At 38.1% G+C, this 15,324-nt stretch overlaps 1 protein-coding gene across 1 annotated transcript in view; it reads left to right on the top strand.

Annotated features, from left to right (window-relative positions):
* SYTL5 (synaptotagmin like 5) overlaps window positions 1-15,324 on the top strand; it is a gene marked incomplete at its 3' end in the record, with an annotated part of 52,587 nt that overhangs the window by 21,003 nt on the left and 16,260 nt on the right. Inside the window, exons 3-8 of the mRNA XM_010171115.1 lie at window positions 1,225-1,340; window positions 2,748-2,880; window positions 5,146-5,271; window positions 9,670-9,826; window positions 11,711-11,840; window positions 13,649-13,755. Of these exons, the coding sequence (XP_010169417.1) occupies window positions 1,225-1,340; window positions 2,748-2,880; window positions 5,146-5,271; window positions 9,670-9,826; window positions 11,711-11,840; window positions 13,649-13,755 (769 nt within the window). The remainder of the gene's footprint in view (window positions 1-1,224; window positions 1,341-2,747; window positions 2,881-5,145; window positions 5,272-9,669; window positions 9,827-11,710; window positions 11,841-13,648; window positions 13,756-15,324) is intronic.

Here is a 15,324-nt window from a genome sequence, read left to right as displayed (position 1 = left end):
GTTTTTAGGTTTTTTTTTTGTTTATTTGCTTTTTATTTGAGTATTGATGATTAGTAGCTTTTTACCATCAGCTGTATGTAGTGACGCAGTAGAAATGCTGATGTTCTACCATTAAAAATAAAAGGGAGCTCTTGCTCTTCAGCCTGGAGAAGAGAAGGCTCCGGGGAGACCTTATAGCAGCCTTCCAGTACCTAAAGGGGGCCTACAGGACTTTTTTCAAGGGCAGTTAATGACAGAACAAGGAGTAACGGCTTTAAACTGGAAGAGGGTAGGTTTAGATTAGATATTAGGAAGAAATTCTTTCCTGTGAGGGTGATGAGACACTGGAACAGGTGGCTTCCCCCTCCCTGAAAGTGTTCAAGGCCAGGCTGGATGAGGCTTTGAGCAACCTGGTCTAGTGGAAGGTGTCCCTGCTGATGGCAGGGGGGTTGGGACTAGGGGATCTTTAAGGTTCTTTCCAACCCAAACCATTCTATGATAATGAAACTAATTCAGGAAACAGCTAGCAATCAGCATAAAAATATACCTATGGAAAACAGCAATGCCAGGACAGGATTTCTTTGTTGCTAGTATAGGTAAGAGAATTTGAAACCAGGAAAAGCAGCATTATCCAGAACAATAATGTAGACTAAAGTTCATTGCTCTGAACCTCCGACACATAGCTAATTCATAACAGCACTGTCATGTGAAGAAAATGTATATACTGTCAGGATATGAAACCTAGAGATGACAAATATAGATAGGCTTGCAGTAATCTATATATAACCAGGTTGAGTCCATGAACTGCTGACTTGACTGGCAGGAGCTTTGGTGGGGGTTTTTCTCCTTCCATCCACTGTTGTTTCCACATCTCTTGTCATTTTGGAGGTACTGAAAACTGTGAGGCTGAGTAATTCACTATCCAAGGAACTAGGGAGTTGGTATGTTACATATTTCAATGGAAATCTGGTAAATGTTGTTGAAACACTTTTTTGCCAAGTGAATTTCCATGTACTGAAAATTACTTTTCATTCACAAAGCAAGACAATATTTTTCTACTACATGTCCTACTATCCTAAGCTTTGCAGTTAATCTTCTTACTTTTTATTTTGAACAGTGCAAATGGTGTCCAGAGTGCGTGAGCAAGATGATTGAATAATGATCTAAGGATTTAACCAGTAGCTTTGGTCTGCCAAGTTTGTTAATGTGCATGTGTGTCTGCCTTTTTTCACTTTCCCCATATAGACAGCTACGGATAGTGACAGGAGAATGGTTTTTTGAAGAGAGAGCAAAGCGCTTCAAACAATCAAATCTTCTTGGAACCGATGTTGTCAGACAGTCTATCCTACGGAAATTCCCAGGTAAGGACCACAAGAGAGAGATTTGCTTGTGCTCAATACATTCAAACCTTGTTTCCAGAGTGTTTGACTCGTATTTTATTCTTCACTGTTGAAAGTGTAAGTATAATCAGTATTTTAATCTTGATTTCATATTGGGTATTACTATGCAGTGATTTGTGAATGATTAATATATAGGAAAAGTAAGGTATAGATGAATGAAGAAGTATCTCTGTGGAGATAGAGAACTGCTTAAAATCTCACTGTCCAAACAGGTGGACAGTATTATTCAGCTGCAAAGCCAGCAGCAGAGGCTTTAAAAGTTCATTTTGAGCTCCTGCCAGGAAGTTTGGCTGTGTGCACAAATTTAAACCCAGCCATTTTCTTACTTTGGCTCTACTATTTCTGATGGTGGTGTGTAAGAAGTATTCCATTTTTCTTTTTCAATTCTGAGTAAGGAAGATAAACATTAATGCCTGTGTCGTATGCTGCAGCATAGGCTACATCCAGACTAGTTGGTACTTCTCAGTTCTCACTTGACTTTCCTTTTGCCTAGATATCTCCAATAAACTGCAGCTGCACTTTTAGGTACAGTAAACAGTCTGGTCATCTTGACCAAGCACAGCAAGTGTACCATGTCTGCGAGCTGCTGTGGTACCTTGCATGGTACCACAGGACCACTGGTTTAAGAAACAGGAGTTTTTCCTGAATGCTGATTCTTCTGTCTTCACTTAACTACTTCACTCTGCACACGGAAATTGTTATTTAGGTCATCTGTTTTCAGATGTAGCATTTATCACTTCCAGTAGGAAGGTGATGGGTATGGGCAGTTTGCAGGGAGAGGGTCTGATTTACTGCCATTGGAAAAATGCCTGGTGCAAATATATGACTGCTTGGCAAAATCCTGATCTTGCCCTTATCACTGTGCTTCAGAAGCTCTCAAACTGGCAAGTATTTAACATTCTTTGGGCTTTGATATTACATTGCCTGACAAATTTGGTATTTTGTGATTTGTTAGTTTATTGTTTGATACATATATTAAAAATATATTTAAACCATTTTTCCCCCATCTTTCTCCTGGTTGAACAAATATTTTAATTAGGACAATGTTCTTCCATTTATCACAGAAAATACTGTACACCGCAAAAATGTATTTCAGGTCCTTTGGTTAGTAAATGTTGTCGGTGATAAATTCAGAAGCGTAGCTCAAGACAAGAGCTGATAATGAGAAACATTTCAAGCTACTTAAAGTTTTATTTTCTTTTATTAAAAGGAAAAGCCAAAGAACCTCCCAAAGTTTTTTGAATGATATTTTATCTTATGGTTTTATTTAATATTGAAAAATGGAAAATCTATTTTTGTAGGTTGTTTGACATGTGCTGCCTTTTTGTGCAAAGATTCACTTTTTTTTCCTTTCCACCTTCACTGAAGATACGGTTTCCAGTAAGGATGATGGAAGAACATTTAAAGATCGACCCCAAGAGAATGAAGAAAAAAGACCAGATGTATCAGTCTCCTCCACAACTGGGCACAAATCAGTCTTCAGTGGAACTAGAAAGATAGGGTAAAGCCTGTTCTTTTGGAAACTGATAAATCAGATAACAGCTGTATATGGTTGGATGGATTTTCTTTTGAGTTTCTCCAACATTCCACATCAGCCTCAAACTTCCCGGGGTTAGAAACAGCCTTAGTTTAAAAGCATACTTACTGTAATTAGGTTACTGTTTCCTAGGAAATGCAGCAGTAATCATTCTTCAGCTATAAAGGTAGCAGAAAAAAAGGCAATTTTACTCATGGACTTTTCTTGTTTATACTCAAAAGTAACAAAGTGTCCCTGAAGGCAGGTTTGCTGACGAAGCAAATGCAAAAAGTAGTACTTGGAGGGACTGTTTTTTATGTATACTGGTTGGTTCTGTACACAAGTCAAGTTTTCCGTTAGTTTCCAGCTGTGCAAATGCAGTCTAACAGTCAAGCAGTGCCCCTTTTTTTTGTGTGTGACAGTGAATAAAGATACGTTGCTGATCATCTTGCAGTCTCAGTGACGTGCGTAACCCCTGTCAGGCTGTGCTCTTAGAGGAACACTTGCTTACCCTTGGGGGACATGGGCAGATGTATTGACTGTACAGCTGCACAAGTGGTGTTTGGTTGTAACTTGAGGCTATTGGGTGAATGGGAAGAAAAATTGGATGAACGTTCATATTATGGCTGAAGCTCCATGGGCTGATAGTTGGAAAACTTTGTTTCTGTTGGAAGAAAGAACACGTTTCATAATGGATCCTAAATACAGGGCAGGTAGATAGCCTTCTACAGCTTTTTTGCTTCTGAGGAGAGCTAAGCATGGAATTACTTGTTACAGTAACTCCAGAAATTATCGTCAATGATAGCAGCCTTCCAATACCTGAAGGGGACCTACAAGAAAGCTGGGGAGGGACTTTTCATAAGGGCAGTTAATGACAGAACAAGGGGAAATGGGTTTAAGCTGAAAGAGGGTAGGTTTAGATTAGATATTAGGAAGAAATTCTTGACTGTGAGGGTGGTCAGACACTGGAACAGGTTGCCCAGAAAGCTGTAGATGCCCCCTCCCTTAAAGTGTTTAAGGCCAGGCTGGATGAGGCTTTGAGCAACCTGGTCTAGTGGAAGGTGTCCCTGCTGATGGCAGGGGGGTTGGAACTGGATGATCTTTAAGGTCCCTTCCATCCCAAACCTGTGATTCTATGATTTATCTCTAATACTGGGGAAAGAGCATCAGAATGCCCCTGGCTTCTCAAATTAAATTGAAGAAAGAACCAGCTTAGGGAATCTACTATAACAGGACCTAGATGTTACTCTAAATCATGCTAATGGGTAGCTATAGTGAGAGTGCAATAAAGTTTACTTTTGTAATGCTCTTTTCATTTAAATCCTTTATGCAAATCTATTAGTCATATTACCCTATGAGAAACAGTTGTTTTTTTATAAAGATCTCTTCGTTTATTTTAATGGTGTTCAACCTTTTTCAGTTTGTGGCCTGAAGTGTTTTCTGGTGGTGATATTCCTCATAAAGAAAATTTAATCCTACAAGAATTAGGTTTGCTTTTCCTAGTATATTTTGTGGCCTCTCTTAAAAGTAGTTAATTATTCCTCCTCCTTCCTTGCTCCTCCTTCCCCCCTCAGGTTCCACATTCATATATCACATGAGTGGATTTGTTATAGCAAAGCCATTTTGGGGCCAACTCGTAGTTATACTTAGCATCATGGAATAACTTAACGGTCTATTGTTTTTAAGTCTATGAAAAATACTATTACTTTTCAAAACTTTATTTCATTTTATTCATTCCTGTCTTATTAGACCACATCTTTTAGGCTAAGAGGCTGATGTTATTTTTTCAGAAAACAGCATGTTTGGGGCATTGATGCATATAAATTGTAGAAATTGGAAAGAAATCTTTAAAATTAAATACATATAGTGTAATTTCCTAGGGGAAAATACACATACTTAGTCAAATATTTTTTTTGCAGTGTATAAACTGTAAAAAAAATAAAATAGAGAGGAATTTTCACAAAAGGCACTTCTGGTTCAAAGCTTGAAGTGGCCGTGTTGAGTAGGAGAGATATTTTAATGTTTTGTGTCTTAAAAAGCAGTTTATAGCAAATATGATGGGTTTTTTTGTTCGTAGCAATCAGTTTGATCACCAGATTTGGTGCTCTATTGACCCTTATATCCAGAACTGTCCGTAGGTCAGACAGATTAAATTAATAGAGTGCACACATCACAGTATTTCAGTCAGGCTGCTGTTCCCCAGGAAAAATCTTACAACTTTTAACATCTTTTATTCCCTGTTTTCATCAGGAAAGTAATTAGGGCAGTTACCAAAGGAGAAATGACAAATGCAAAAGATGAAGGTGAAAGGAATGCAGGCTCAGAAGCTGAAACCCAAAGTCTGCGCAGTGGCAAGTCAACACCTTGTTCTGAGAGGTGAGCGGCAGAATCTGGTACAGTTTATGCTGGGATTGACCTAGGGTTGTGTGCCAGTCCTCTGTATTGCATCGTGTCTTTGAATTCTGAGAATTCCTACTCAGAAGCAGAGCTTATATAAAAAAAATAAAAATTTCCACCTATCTTCCTTCTCTCTCCTTGTGTTTGGCTGCTTATTGCTGTCAGTCTGGTTTTGGTTTGGTTTTTTGGGTTTGTTTGGTTTTTTGGGGGTTTTTTTTGTTTTTTTTTCTGGCTTTTAATTGATGAGCTGCCTTCATTTTACAGAACTGAGGCCCTTTGTTCTAAAGTTTTTATTCGGTAATGGCATGTTAGTTGACTCTATTTTCTTCTTTAAAGGCTCTGTTTGCCCTTCTCTTTCCATTATTATTGTCCCAGTTATTTCTAATAGAATTCCATTTATCATTGTTCTGGGTCTGAGGGGTCTCTGTTATTGCCTCTGCTGATAGCAGTATAAAGTGCTAGGTGCAACATTTCTCTCATGTCCCACCACCAACATGAAGCCAAAAAATAGTTCACTTTTTTTCTTGTTGAGTTGGATAGTCTATACTGGATGTAGACTCACATTCTTTGCTCATGTGCATACACCTAGAACTTTTACAATCTAGATTGAAAAATAATAATCATTTGCTCTAGGATCCAATAGAAATTTCTAGCTCTAAAACAGTGTTCCTGGGAGACTCCAAATAGGTATATAGGAACACAGGACATCAGGTAAAAGGAACATCATAAAGTTTAATTCACCCAGAGATGAACCTTCTTGTTTAAGCAAGAACTTGCTTCCCTTTGTTACCTACAGTTCAAAAACCCAACTGCTGGATGTTCTGCAACGTGCCTGAAGTTGATGGTGACAATCTTCTTGAAAGTTCATAATTTGATTTTTTTCCACTGGATGGTGCAGCACTTACTAGCCAAATCAGCTTTAAAGCTAATTTTCTTCTTTAATCCATACACAGTTTACTAAGTTGTTTGGTTTTTTTTTCCACTAAGCTAATGAGGCCTTCTCTATCTAACCAGATTCAGTCCTGACTTTTATGAGACAAGAAGCAGTATTTTTGCTGTTATTCTGGATTTGTTTTGCTTTTCGTTGAATAGAATACAGACAAGTGAAGGATCTACGAGACAAAAACTCATTAATCTGGTGCATGTGCTGCTTAACACTTTACACTAAGGTTATACAACATTAAGTAATTTTCACTAAGATTTTACCAGAAAAAGGACAAAGGTATGCTTGTGGGAGATCTGTGCAGCAGTTTTGATATGCCAGACTGCAAGAAAGTTATCATGCAGTTAACCATAAATGAAGCAAAATAATTTTGTTTGGGGTGGTAGAATTCAGCACCTGATAAGCTCTTTGTCCAGACTTAGAAGGATAAATAAAGTACTCCATAAAAATATCCTTTATGCTTGATTGCCTTGCTTGACTTTCACAGAAAGTCTCAATTTCTAGCTTTTGCCCAGAGCCAAGGTACAGGATTTATTAAATTAGGGGTATTGAGTAATTATGGCAACTTGCTTCTCTCTGTGTCGTCTCATCCTCACCTGCCAAATCAGTGTCCTTTGTCAAAGTACATAGTAACCCAGCTGTGTTGCCAGGAGATGCTTTTCGTAGGGCAGAATTATTTTACTGTCTATGGAAATATTAGTTTGTAGAAAGATTGAGGAGCAGCTCATATCTCTGAGTAGAGGGATGAAAATTCCTGTCTTGTACATGCATGGTTAAATACTTTAATTAGCTATTTGAGGATGCTTGCTTTAGTTCATCTATTGTTAATTAATAGAACTGAGTAGTAATTATTAAAAATAACAGCAAAATTTCCCAAGCTACCCTCTGTAACTGTTTTTGAGTTTCAAATTAAAAGAATGTAACACCATCTTGTGACACTGTAGCTGTCCTATACTTTCCTGCATATTTCTGATTCTTGTAATTGCCCACATCTTTTAGCTCTATTGCCAAGCTTAGTGGTATTTCACCTAGCAGCAGGGAAAGTGAGAGAGAATTTTTATTCTTTCCAAACATTTTGTTTGAAGAGGAAGATGTACTGAGCTGGGAACAGGGAGTCCCAGGCCATGAGTTCATTTCTTCAGCTCATGTATTTCTACTCCAGCAAAAATGTTTATGAATTTTGCAGCTGGATGAACTGGGAGGCTGAATCAGAATACTTCTAGGAGAAATAGTATAGGAATTTCAGGCTTATCTACACAGTCACACTACCCCAGCATTTTGAGGTCTTGTCTACCACATAGTCAGGTTATAACAACATTTTTTTTTTATGTTCTTTCAAAATGTGTTGAACCTCTCCCTAACAGCAGACTGACATAGGGGGCAAAGTACAGGAGAGGTCTGTTTAGCAGGGTGGATGTACAAGTGTTCAGCCTGACTGATGGCCCCTGTAGAACCCCTTGTAACATACTTTAAAATCTTTTATCCCAGCCCACTATCACTTTGAACACTTCGCTTGGTTTACATTAGTTTACACAACGAGGAAAAAAAAAATAAATCTGTAACAACAATTTTTGGAACAGAAAGTCACAACAATCCATCAGAAGTGGTGTGACATGCAATAAAACTCAGGTTTTAAACAGTGTATAGCAAGTAGCCTTACACTGGCAGGTTTGGAAATTAAGATGTGTGCATCTAAGACCCAACAGCTTTGATAAAACACAGATGACAACCAGTAACCTTGATTTTTCTGTCTTCATAGCACCAAAGACGCATCTTTATGTAAACAGGACTAAAATTCAGCTAAAGCACATATAGTAAGATTTGTTGATCACTTGCTCATCAAATTAAAAAGTAACAGTCCATGTATATGAAGTGCACATGCATAAGAGCGTGTTTATTATGTATTCTCTGTGGTTGTCAATATATGAAATTGGATAGTAATTGTTAAAAAGGTTACCATATGCTCACTAAAAGACAAAAACATGGTTGCACAACATTTGTAGACAGTCCTGGTGTTTGGTTTCTTCTGTATTCCTTGTTTTCAGTAATTCTGCCAATGTGGAGTCAGAGCCTGTGCTCACGGCTTAATGTCATGGTGAGACAGGAGCTGTTGTGTTCTAGAGTATTTTTTCTTAATTCAGCTGTAGTTCTAATAAAAATTTCTGTTGTGGTACAGAAGATTTTTACTGCAGTTGCTCTAAACATGGTATGAGAACCTAAACCTAGTGAAGGTGAAATTCAGATGTTTTCCAGCACAATAAAGATGCCTGCAGATCTGAAATATTTGTTAAGCAATTTTATTTTGGCTGAAAAGGTACTGTAAGTTCCAAAACCAGCAAATTTGTGCTACTGTTGTTCTCCTACACTGTATTTTCTATATGGAAAAGGCTGCAATTCTGCATAAATTCCTATTTACCAGTATTTTTATTTTAATTTTTTTAAAGTAGTAAGTAGAAATGTATGCAGAACTGTTACTGTCCTGCAGGACTTTTTGATATTTCTCTAAATTGTGAAGAAAAATGAAACAGTTTGAACTGATGTTTGTGGAGAAAGAAGAGTAAATAAGCCAAGAAATTGTATTTTTACTGCAAATCACATTTCCAATTAAAAAAAACCTTTCATGGGAAATGTATTGAAATACATTTAAAAATAATTGTCATTGATTCAAGAGGTCAAAAAAGTGCAGCAGCTTATCCTTTGTAACCCTTGATGTTCACATGGACTAATCAATATTTTCTAATAGAAAATGTCCCATGGAAAAAATTTTGCATGTTGAGGTATTAGGCAGCAATTGGGTTCTGGTACAGTGATCACAGATTCTCTTTTGTCATTTTTACTGACACAAAACCTGGCAAAAAGCTCTTCTAGCTTTCCAGGCTGCTTGAACCAGTCAACCAGTTTGGGACAAGAGTTGTTATTGCAATATAAATAGGACAGTGAGCAAGTTGTTTGTCTGGAGAGGACAGAGTGCCAGATAGTCAAGGGACTTTCTGGAGGTAGTGCTGGCATTAACATCAGCTGCAGAAGTGACCAGAACTGTCATGTCTCCATAGTTTTCCTTTAAACCAAGGAGCAGCCTGGTAGGAAGTGTTCCATGAGTTGACGCACCTGCCTGTTGGGCTGCGAACACAGTTCAAAATGAACATGGATGAATGCAGCTTCTACAGCCTGGACAAGAGCTGCCTGTTTGGCCTATTCACAGTTCTGGCAGAAGTGCTGGAAAACAAGTGTGTGTATGAAGTAATTGTAATTCACCCTTGCCTGGGTTTTTCTTTCCAGGTGACTGTTTCCTTACAGCGGATCACACAGTTCATCCAGTGCCATGTTATTCTAGTAAATTGTTACCATGGCTGTTTTCTTGTAATGCTTTGCTAAATGGGTTGCCTTGGTTTGCTCAAAGCAATAATGCTTTAATATACTTCTCTCCATCCCAGAGGGAGCACTCTTTCACTGAACAGCAGCGATGCAGAAGCTGCTACAGGATATCTGAAAGGGACCGTGAGTCCTGCAAACAGAAGCAATGTTTCCACACCTTCCTTCCCGAGGTCTCCAGCGCTCAGCACGCGCAGCATGACTGCAGGTTGTAGCAGGGTAAGTGCAGTGATGTGGAGCTGACACCAAGTATAGCTGACACCAAACAAAATCACTTGTTAGATTGATCTGTAGTTCAGGAAGGACAAGTCTGACAGAGGAGATTTTGTTTCTTCCTTAATTCTGCTGGGACCAGTGAAGATCTCTATTAGAATAGAATTTGACGTGCTCTATCAGTGATGTTTTTGGTTTGGCAGACATTTTTCTTATTTTTCAAAATTGCTGTTAGTATCTGTTGTCACATAACAGGTTATAGATTCTGAAGTGGCAAGCACAAGGGATAGTAAATGTTCTTGTCACTTCAGGGCCTTCAGTAAGTGCTGGGATCTAAGGATGTGACTTTCCAGCATGCAGGTTTCAGTGTGCTCCCACTAACTTCTAAGGGAAATGTTGCAAGCTCAGCACTTGCAGAAAATCAGACCATACTGCTTTTATTTTTTTCTGGATTTGGACAGTCGTCTCTGCATAAAATACGATGTAAGACAAAATGTGTGCTAGGCACTTTATCAAAATGAAAGGTGGGATTCCTCTTACCTGCTGTTTGGCCTCTTGGGGTGTAGGTGGCCGTGTCTGAGCCAGCCACCTTGGCTGTTTTTTAATAAGCCGGCAGGATGTGGCTCATCTAGCCAGAAGTGGACTCTCTCTTCGTTCCTGGACAGCCTACCAGCATGCAGGTTTCAGTGTGCTCCCACTAACTTCTAAGGGAAATGTTGCAAGCTCAGCACTTGCAGAAAATCAGACCATACTGCTTTTATTTTTTTCTGGATTTGGACAGTGGTCTCTGCATAAAATACGGCATAAGACAAAATGTGTGGTAGGCAAAATGAAAGGTGGGATTCCTCTTACCTGCTGTTTGGCCTCTTGGGGTGTAGGTGGCCGTGTCTGAGCCAGCCACCTTGGCTGTTTTTTAATAAGCGGCAGGATGGGGCTCATCTAGCCAGAAGTGGACTCTCTCTTCGTTCCTGGACAGCCTACCTGTTTGCCAAGCACCTGCTCCTGACTGTGCACCGAGATGCCCATCCTGAATCAGTTTCAGTCACCCTTCTTAAGATTGTACAAGCAAGTTATTCTAAGTTGCCACGACTTATGTGTACAAGGAAAGCAAAACTTATAGTTAGAGGTAATGCCTTTTACCAATAATGTTTGAAAAAAAGGAGATGAACATTCAAGATCAGAGCCCTATTGAATGCATTAGGTATTTTCTATCTTCCAAATACTTAGTCTAGTATATTGTTTTTCCTAGTAAAAAATAAGTGAGTATATATGAAGGGAAGTTTCAAGAACTTTTAATAAATTACTAGTTGTTTTATTTATATTTTTGCTGACACACAGACTGACTTGATTTGAAGTGCATTAGATCTGATTGAAAAAGGCCAGTCCATTTAATTTGGATAGTTATGTCATTAGCCTTTACAGGAAGGCAAAAAAGCCATAATGAACATGTTGGCTTTATTTAAGAGGTTTTACTGATTTAATTAGTTCAAGTCCATTTGGTTTTACCTGACTGAAATTATTATGCTGTTATAAAAAAAATGGGTTTTATATTTTCCTTCTTATTTTTTCTTTAAAAAAAAAAAAAAATAAATTGCAAGCTAAGTGAACTTTTAATAGATTACTTCACTTCCCTCCTCTCACTCCTGATGCATTGCCCTGATTCTTCAGTTGCAAACTCAGAATGTATGCATGAATCGTATATTTGTGCAAATTTTATGCATGATCTGTGCTAAGCAAAGCAGATTAGATTGTAATCTAAATATATTCAGTAATGGACTGGATGCTACAGGAGCTTTGGAGTTCTGCAAGCCAGTAGAAATGATACTTTTGTAGATAGTGAATAAGCTTGCTTTTTTTATTTATGGGATGTACATTTTTCTTATTGGACAGGAAACTGGTTTAGAAAATGGCATGATTATTCCAGTAAGTGAAAGTGTACCTGAAGATTTAGTAAAGAAGCACTGTAGGAAAGCATCAGGAACACCTTCCATTGCTGTTTCTAGGGTATCTTTGTCATCAGGCAAGTATTAAGTGTTTTCCTTCTTTCTGCCAGCCTTTATCATTGGAAGATTATTTCTATTCTTCTGACTCTGCTCCTTTTGTTTTTAAATCACATTGAAAGATCAGATATAAGTTTCATAAATTTGTTCATATTCATTCTGAAAATTCTTCCCTTTTACTAACCAAGTTTATACCACTTCACAAGTTTTACATTTGAAAAAATGGTAATCCTAACTCCGTGTTGGCACAATGTTAGTATTAGGTAAGTCACATGCTCTTAGAATTGTTACAAGATTTAATTTGTAATTGCACACTGTTAAATTCTCTGTGTCGTCAACTGTATAAAATACTACTGTGCTGTTGCCGTTGCATTTCACACCCACTTTGTCCAGAAGCAAATTTGGGAAACAAAGAGCTGTCAGAGAACAAGTCTCTTACAGACTTCATGTCATTTAATTTTTATATGTCACGCGCTGAACCAGTCGATTTAGCTGCATTTTACCTAATTTCATTGGAGGCTGTTAGGTGAATGAGGCTTGCATGGGAAGGTGCTGTCAGAGCCACTTTGCAACAGGGGGTGGAGATCCTCCTTTTCCTGGCTGAAACAGGAGGCAGAAGCACGCTGCACTCTTCTGCTTCTCCCAGGCACTTGGTTGGTTTCTTACAGGGCTAACCGAGTGGGTTCAGATTTACAGGTTTCTCTCTCAAACACAGCAGAGCTCACAGTTTTTCAGCTGAATTTAGCCCAAAGCAGAAGCCTAGTAGCATATCCCACAGAACTAATCAAAGGAGGTAACGTTCTTCACCTTAGATTTTTCAACTTGAAAGCATCAGGGTTTCTTTGAAAATATTGTACAGTGCAACTCCAGACAGAGGTGTTACAGACTGATACTTCTTCATGAAGTGAAAATTCTTCTGTTTCTGCTACCCTATAAAATAAAGATTTTCCTAGTAGAAAAGAACTGACCTCATATTAGCAAAGCAGACGGATGATGAGCAAAATTGCAGGCAACCTGGGAACAGGCCTCAGACTCTTCATTGTCTCCTTGTTGAAGGATCTCAAAGGCCACTAAGCTCAGGAGAGTGACCTTCCCTGTCACATCAGCTGTAGCCCAGGCAGATGATGAACAGTTAAAAGCTTTCCAGATTCCTGCCTGCAGGATCTAAAAGTATTCTCTTCCCCCTCTTTTTTCTCAGTATATTGAATAGTTGTACAAAAGATTTATATGGGGAAGACTAAGAAAATCTTTCTCCAAGACATCTGACATATCTTAATTCTATAGAGTAGTTGAGACACCTGTAGGACCGAAAGAAACTTGTGCGAGTCTTGAGACGTGTTCACTTCCTCCTCCTTTCTGCACAGGGAACACCAGCAATGGCAGAAGTACTTTCTCTTTCTGTGTCCATCTATATCCCTAGTTGCTTAATTCTGAAGCAGATGCTGTGGGAAGTTCGATGGTGGTGGTAGATGTGATAATCACTGTGAACACTTGGGCTGCAAGTTTTGCAATATTCCTGGGCGATAGGCTTACCAGAGAAAGTCAATAGCTTGATCTATAGTGTCACCTGCAGGAAGCAATTACAGCAGATAAATATTACTAGAGAGAAAAGGGTTGGCCAGAAGGTTGAACAGCATCAGAAAACATGTATTTCCATTTGTCATATTGATATTCAATTGTCACAGAGTTTGTGACAGATACCTAAAATATTGTTTTAATTTTTTTCTTTAAAAAAAAATTAGTTGGAGACAAATTAAAGTGGGTAAGATGAAACAAAGTACTTCTTGTACAAATTATAGCAACCATTTTAATTGTTTTTATTTTCCAGATCGTAGTCGATCTGAGATAGATTTGAGTGAATCTTTCTCTGAAGGAAACGAGGACACTCTGAGCATAAGAAGCAAATCTGTACCTAGTGCCTTAGATCAGGAACTGGTGAGTTATAAATATGTAAACGCTTATCTGGTGGAAATCCTTATGAAATCAGCACTATATGTGTATCTACATGAAATACAAGTAATGAAGAACATTGTTTCAGGAATATTTAATGAGTTTTTAAACAGCTTCATCCTCCTAGTATGTTGGCTATAGAATGATTCCAATGAATAGTCATGGTTACAGTTTGTTATTGATTTGCTGTTTTTTGAGTTTACAGGTGAAAGCAATCTGTCCTGAAAATAAATTTCAAGCACTATATTACACACGCTCCAAAGTTCTGTTAGTTTATACTTTCTTAGATTTTTCACTTTGATGCTGAAAAATACTATACTTTAAAGGCTTTAATCTGGGTCTGGTTTTCATTTTCCTCATATATTTTTTAGCAAATGAAGCCCCAACTTTCTGTTCTGCTGCTGCTTTCCTCTTCTTCCTGTTCACTGTTTTCTCCTATACATCTCCATGTCTTTTTCTGTCTTCTATGGGCTGCTTTTCCTGAAGTGATTCACAACTTCCCTCTCCTCTTATGCACATATCTAAGATACACAAGTTGCAGATGTGCATCAATGCTATAAAAGAATTTCCAAGCTTGTTAAATATGTGTGACAGAGGGGGAAAAAATAAGTTATTTAAATAGTTCTTCATCTAATCATAGTTTGTTCTGAAGTTCCCAAGTATATACTTGTAGCTTATAAAAACCCTATATGGCTTATGCATTTTGTCTATTGTCATAGTCCTTCCCTACCATCTGCTCTTTTCAGAAAAGCATTGGCCATGGGAGATGTCTCCCCTTTTCATAGCATTTGATATTTGTGGCTGAGTGGAAAACAATGTGTTGGGATTCTCATCTGTTCCTTGGATTATAAACACTCGGAGAATTTGCCTGCAGCATTGCTTTGTTTGGGTTAATCTTTAAGAAAATAAAACAAGCCCTTCCTGTATGTCAGATTTCTGTGGAAGAAAAACTTCAAAACCAAGTGTTATATTTTTTAATTGTAGCAAAGGAAAAGGATGTGTTCTTGATTAAGAAGTTGGAAAAGATTGCAGAAGTAAAGCATAAAATAAGAAAACACAAGCTTTAAATATTTTTATATTAGTTTCCTGCTCTAATTGTACAGGGTGCGTAGGTATTACCTAGGAATTTCTCTGAGGCAGGTGATAGAGATGCCAAGTCCAGACTGCTTTTCTGTTCTTTGGGGTTTTTTTGTGGGTTGTGTGTTTGTTTGGGATTTTTTTTGTGTTTCTCGTATTCAGAGCTTTATTTATTTATTTATTTATTTATTTTATCCCCCCCCTTTTGATTCTGAATGAAATTTCAGATTGTATCTCTCTAGCTTCTTTGCTAACATAAGGAACCTCTCTTGTAACCTAACCTTGATTTAGTTGCTCCAGGGTCTGAGAGAGTGCTAATTCCCCTTTAAACTTCATTCATGATGGGGTTCATAGGTCTCTGATTCTACCCATGTCCTCGCTTGCTCTGTCTTATGAAATCAATTGCTTGCATTCATCAGCTTTAGTGTTACCATATTTTTTAGGCTAGTTTGACTCATAGGAGTCCTTCAGAGCCAT

This window comes from Antrostomus carolinensis, unplaced genomic scaffold (genome assembly GCF_000700745.2).
Source record: "Antrostomus carolinensis isolate BGI_N321 unplaced genomic scaffold, ASM70074v2 scaffold3447, whole genome shotgun sequence".
In the NCBI taxonomy this organism is placed as follows: domain Eukaryota; kingdom Metazoa; phylum Chordata; class Aves; order Caprimulgiformes; family Caprimulgidae; genus Antrostomus; species Antrostomus carolinensis.
This window is presented reverse-complemented; position numbering and strand designations above follow the sequence as displayed.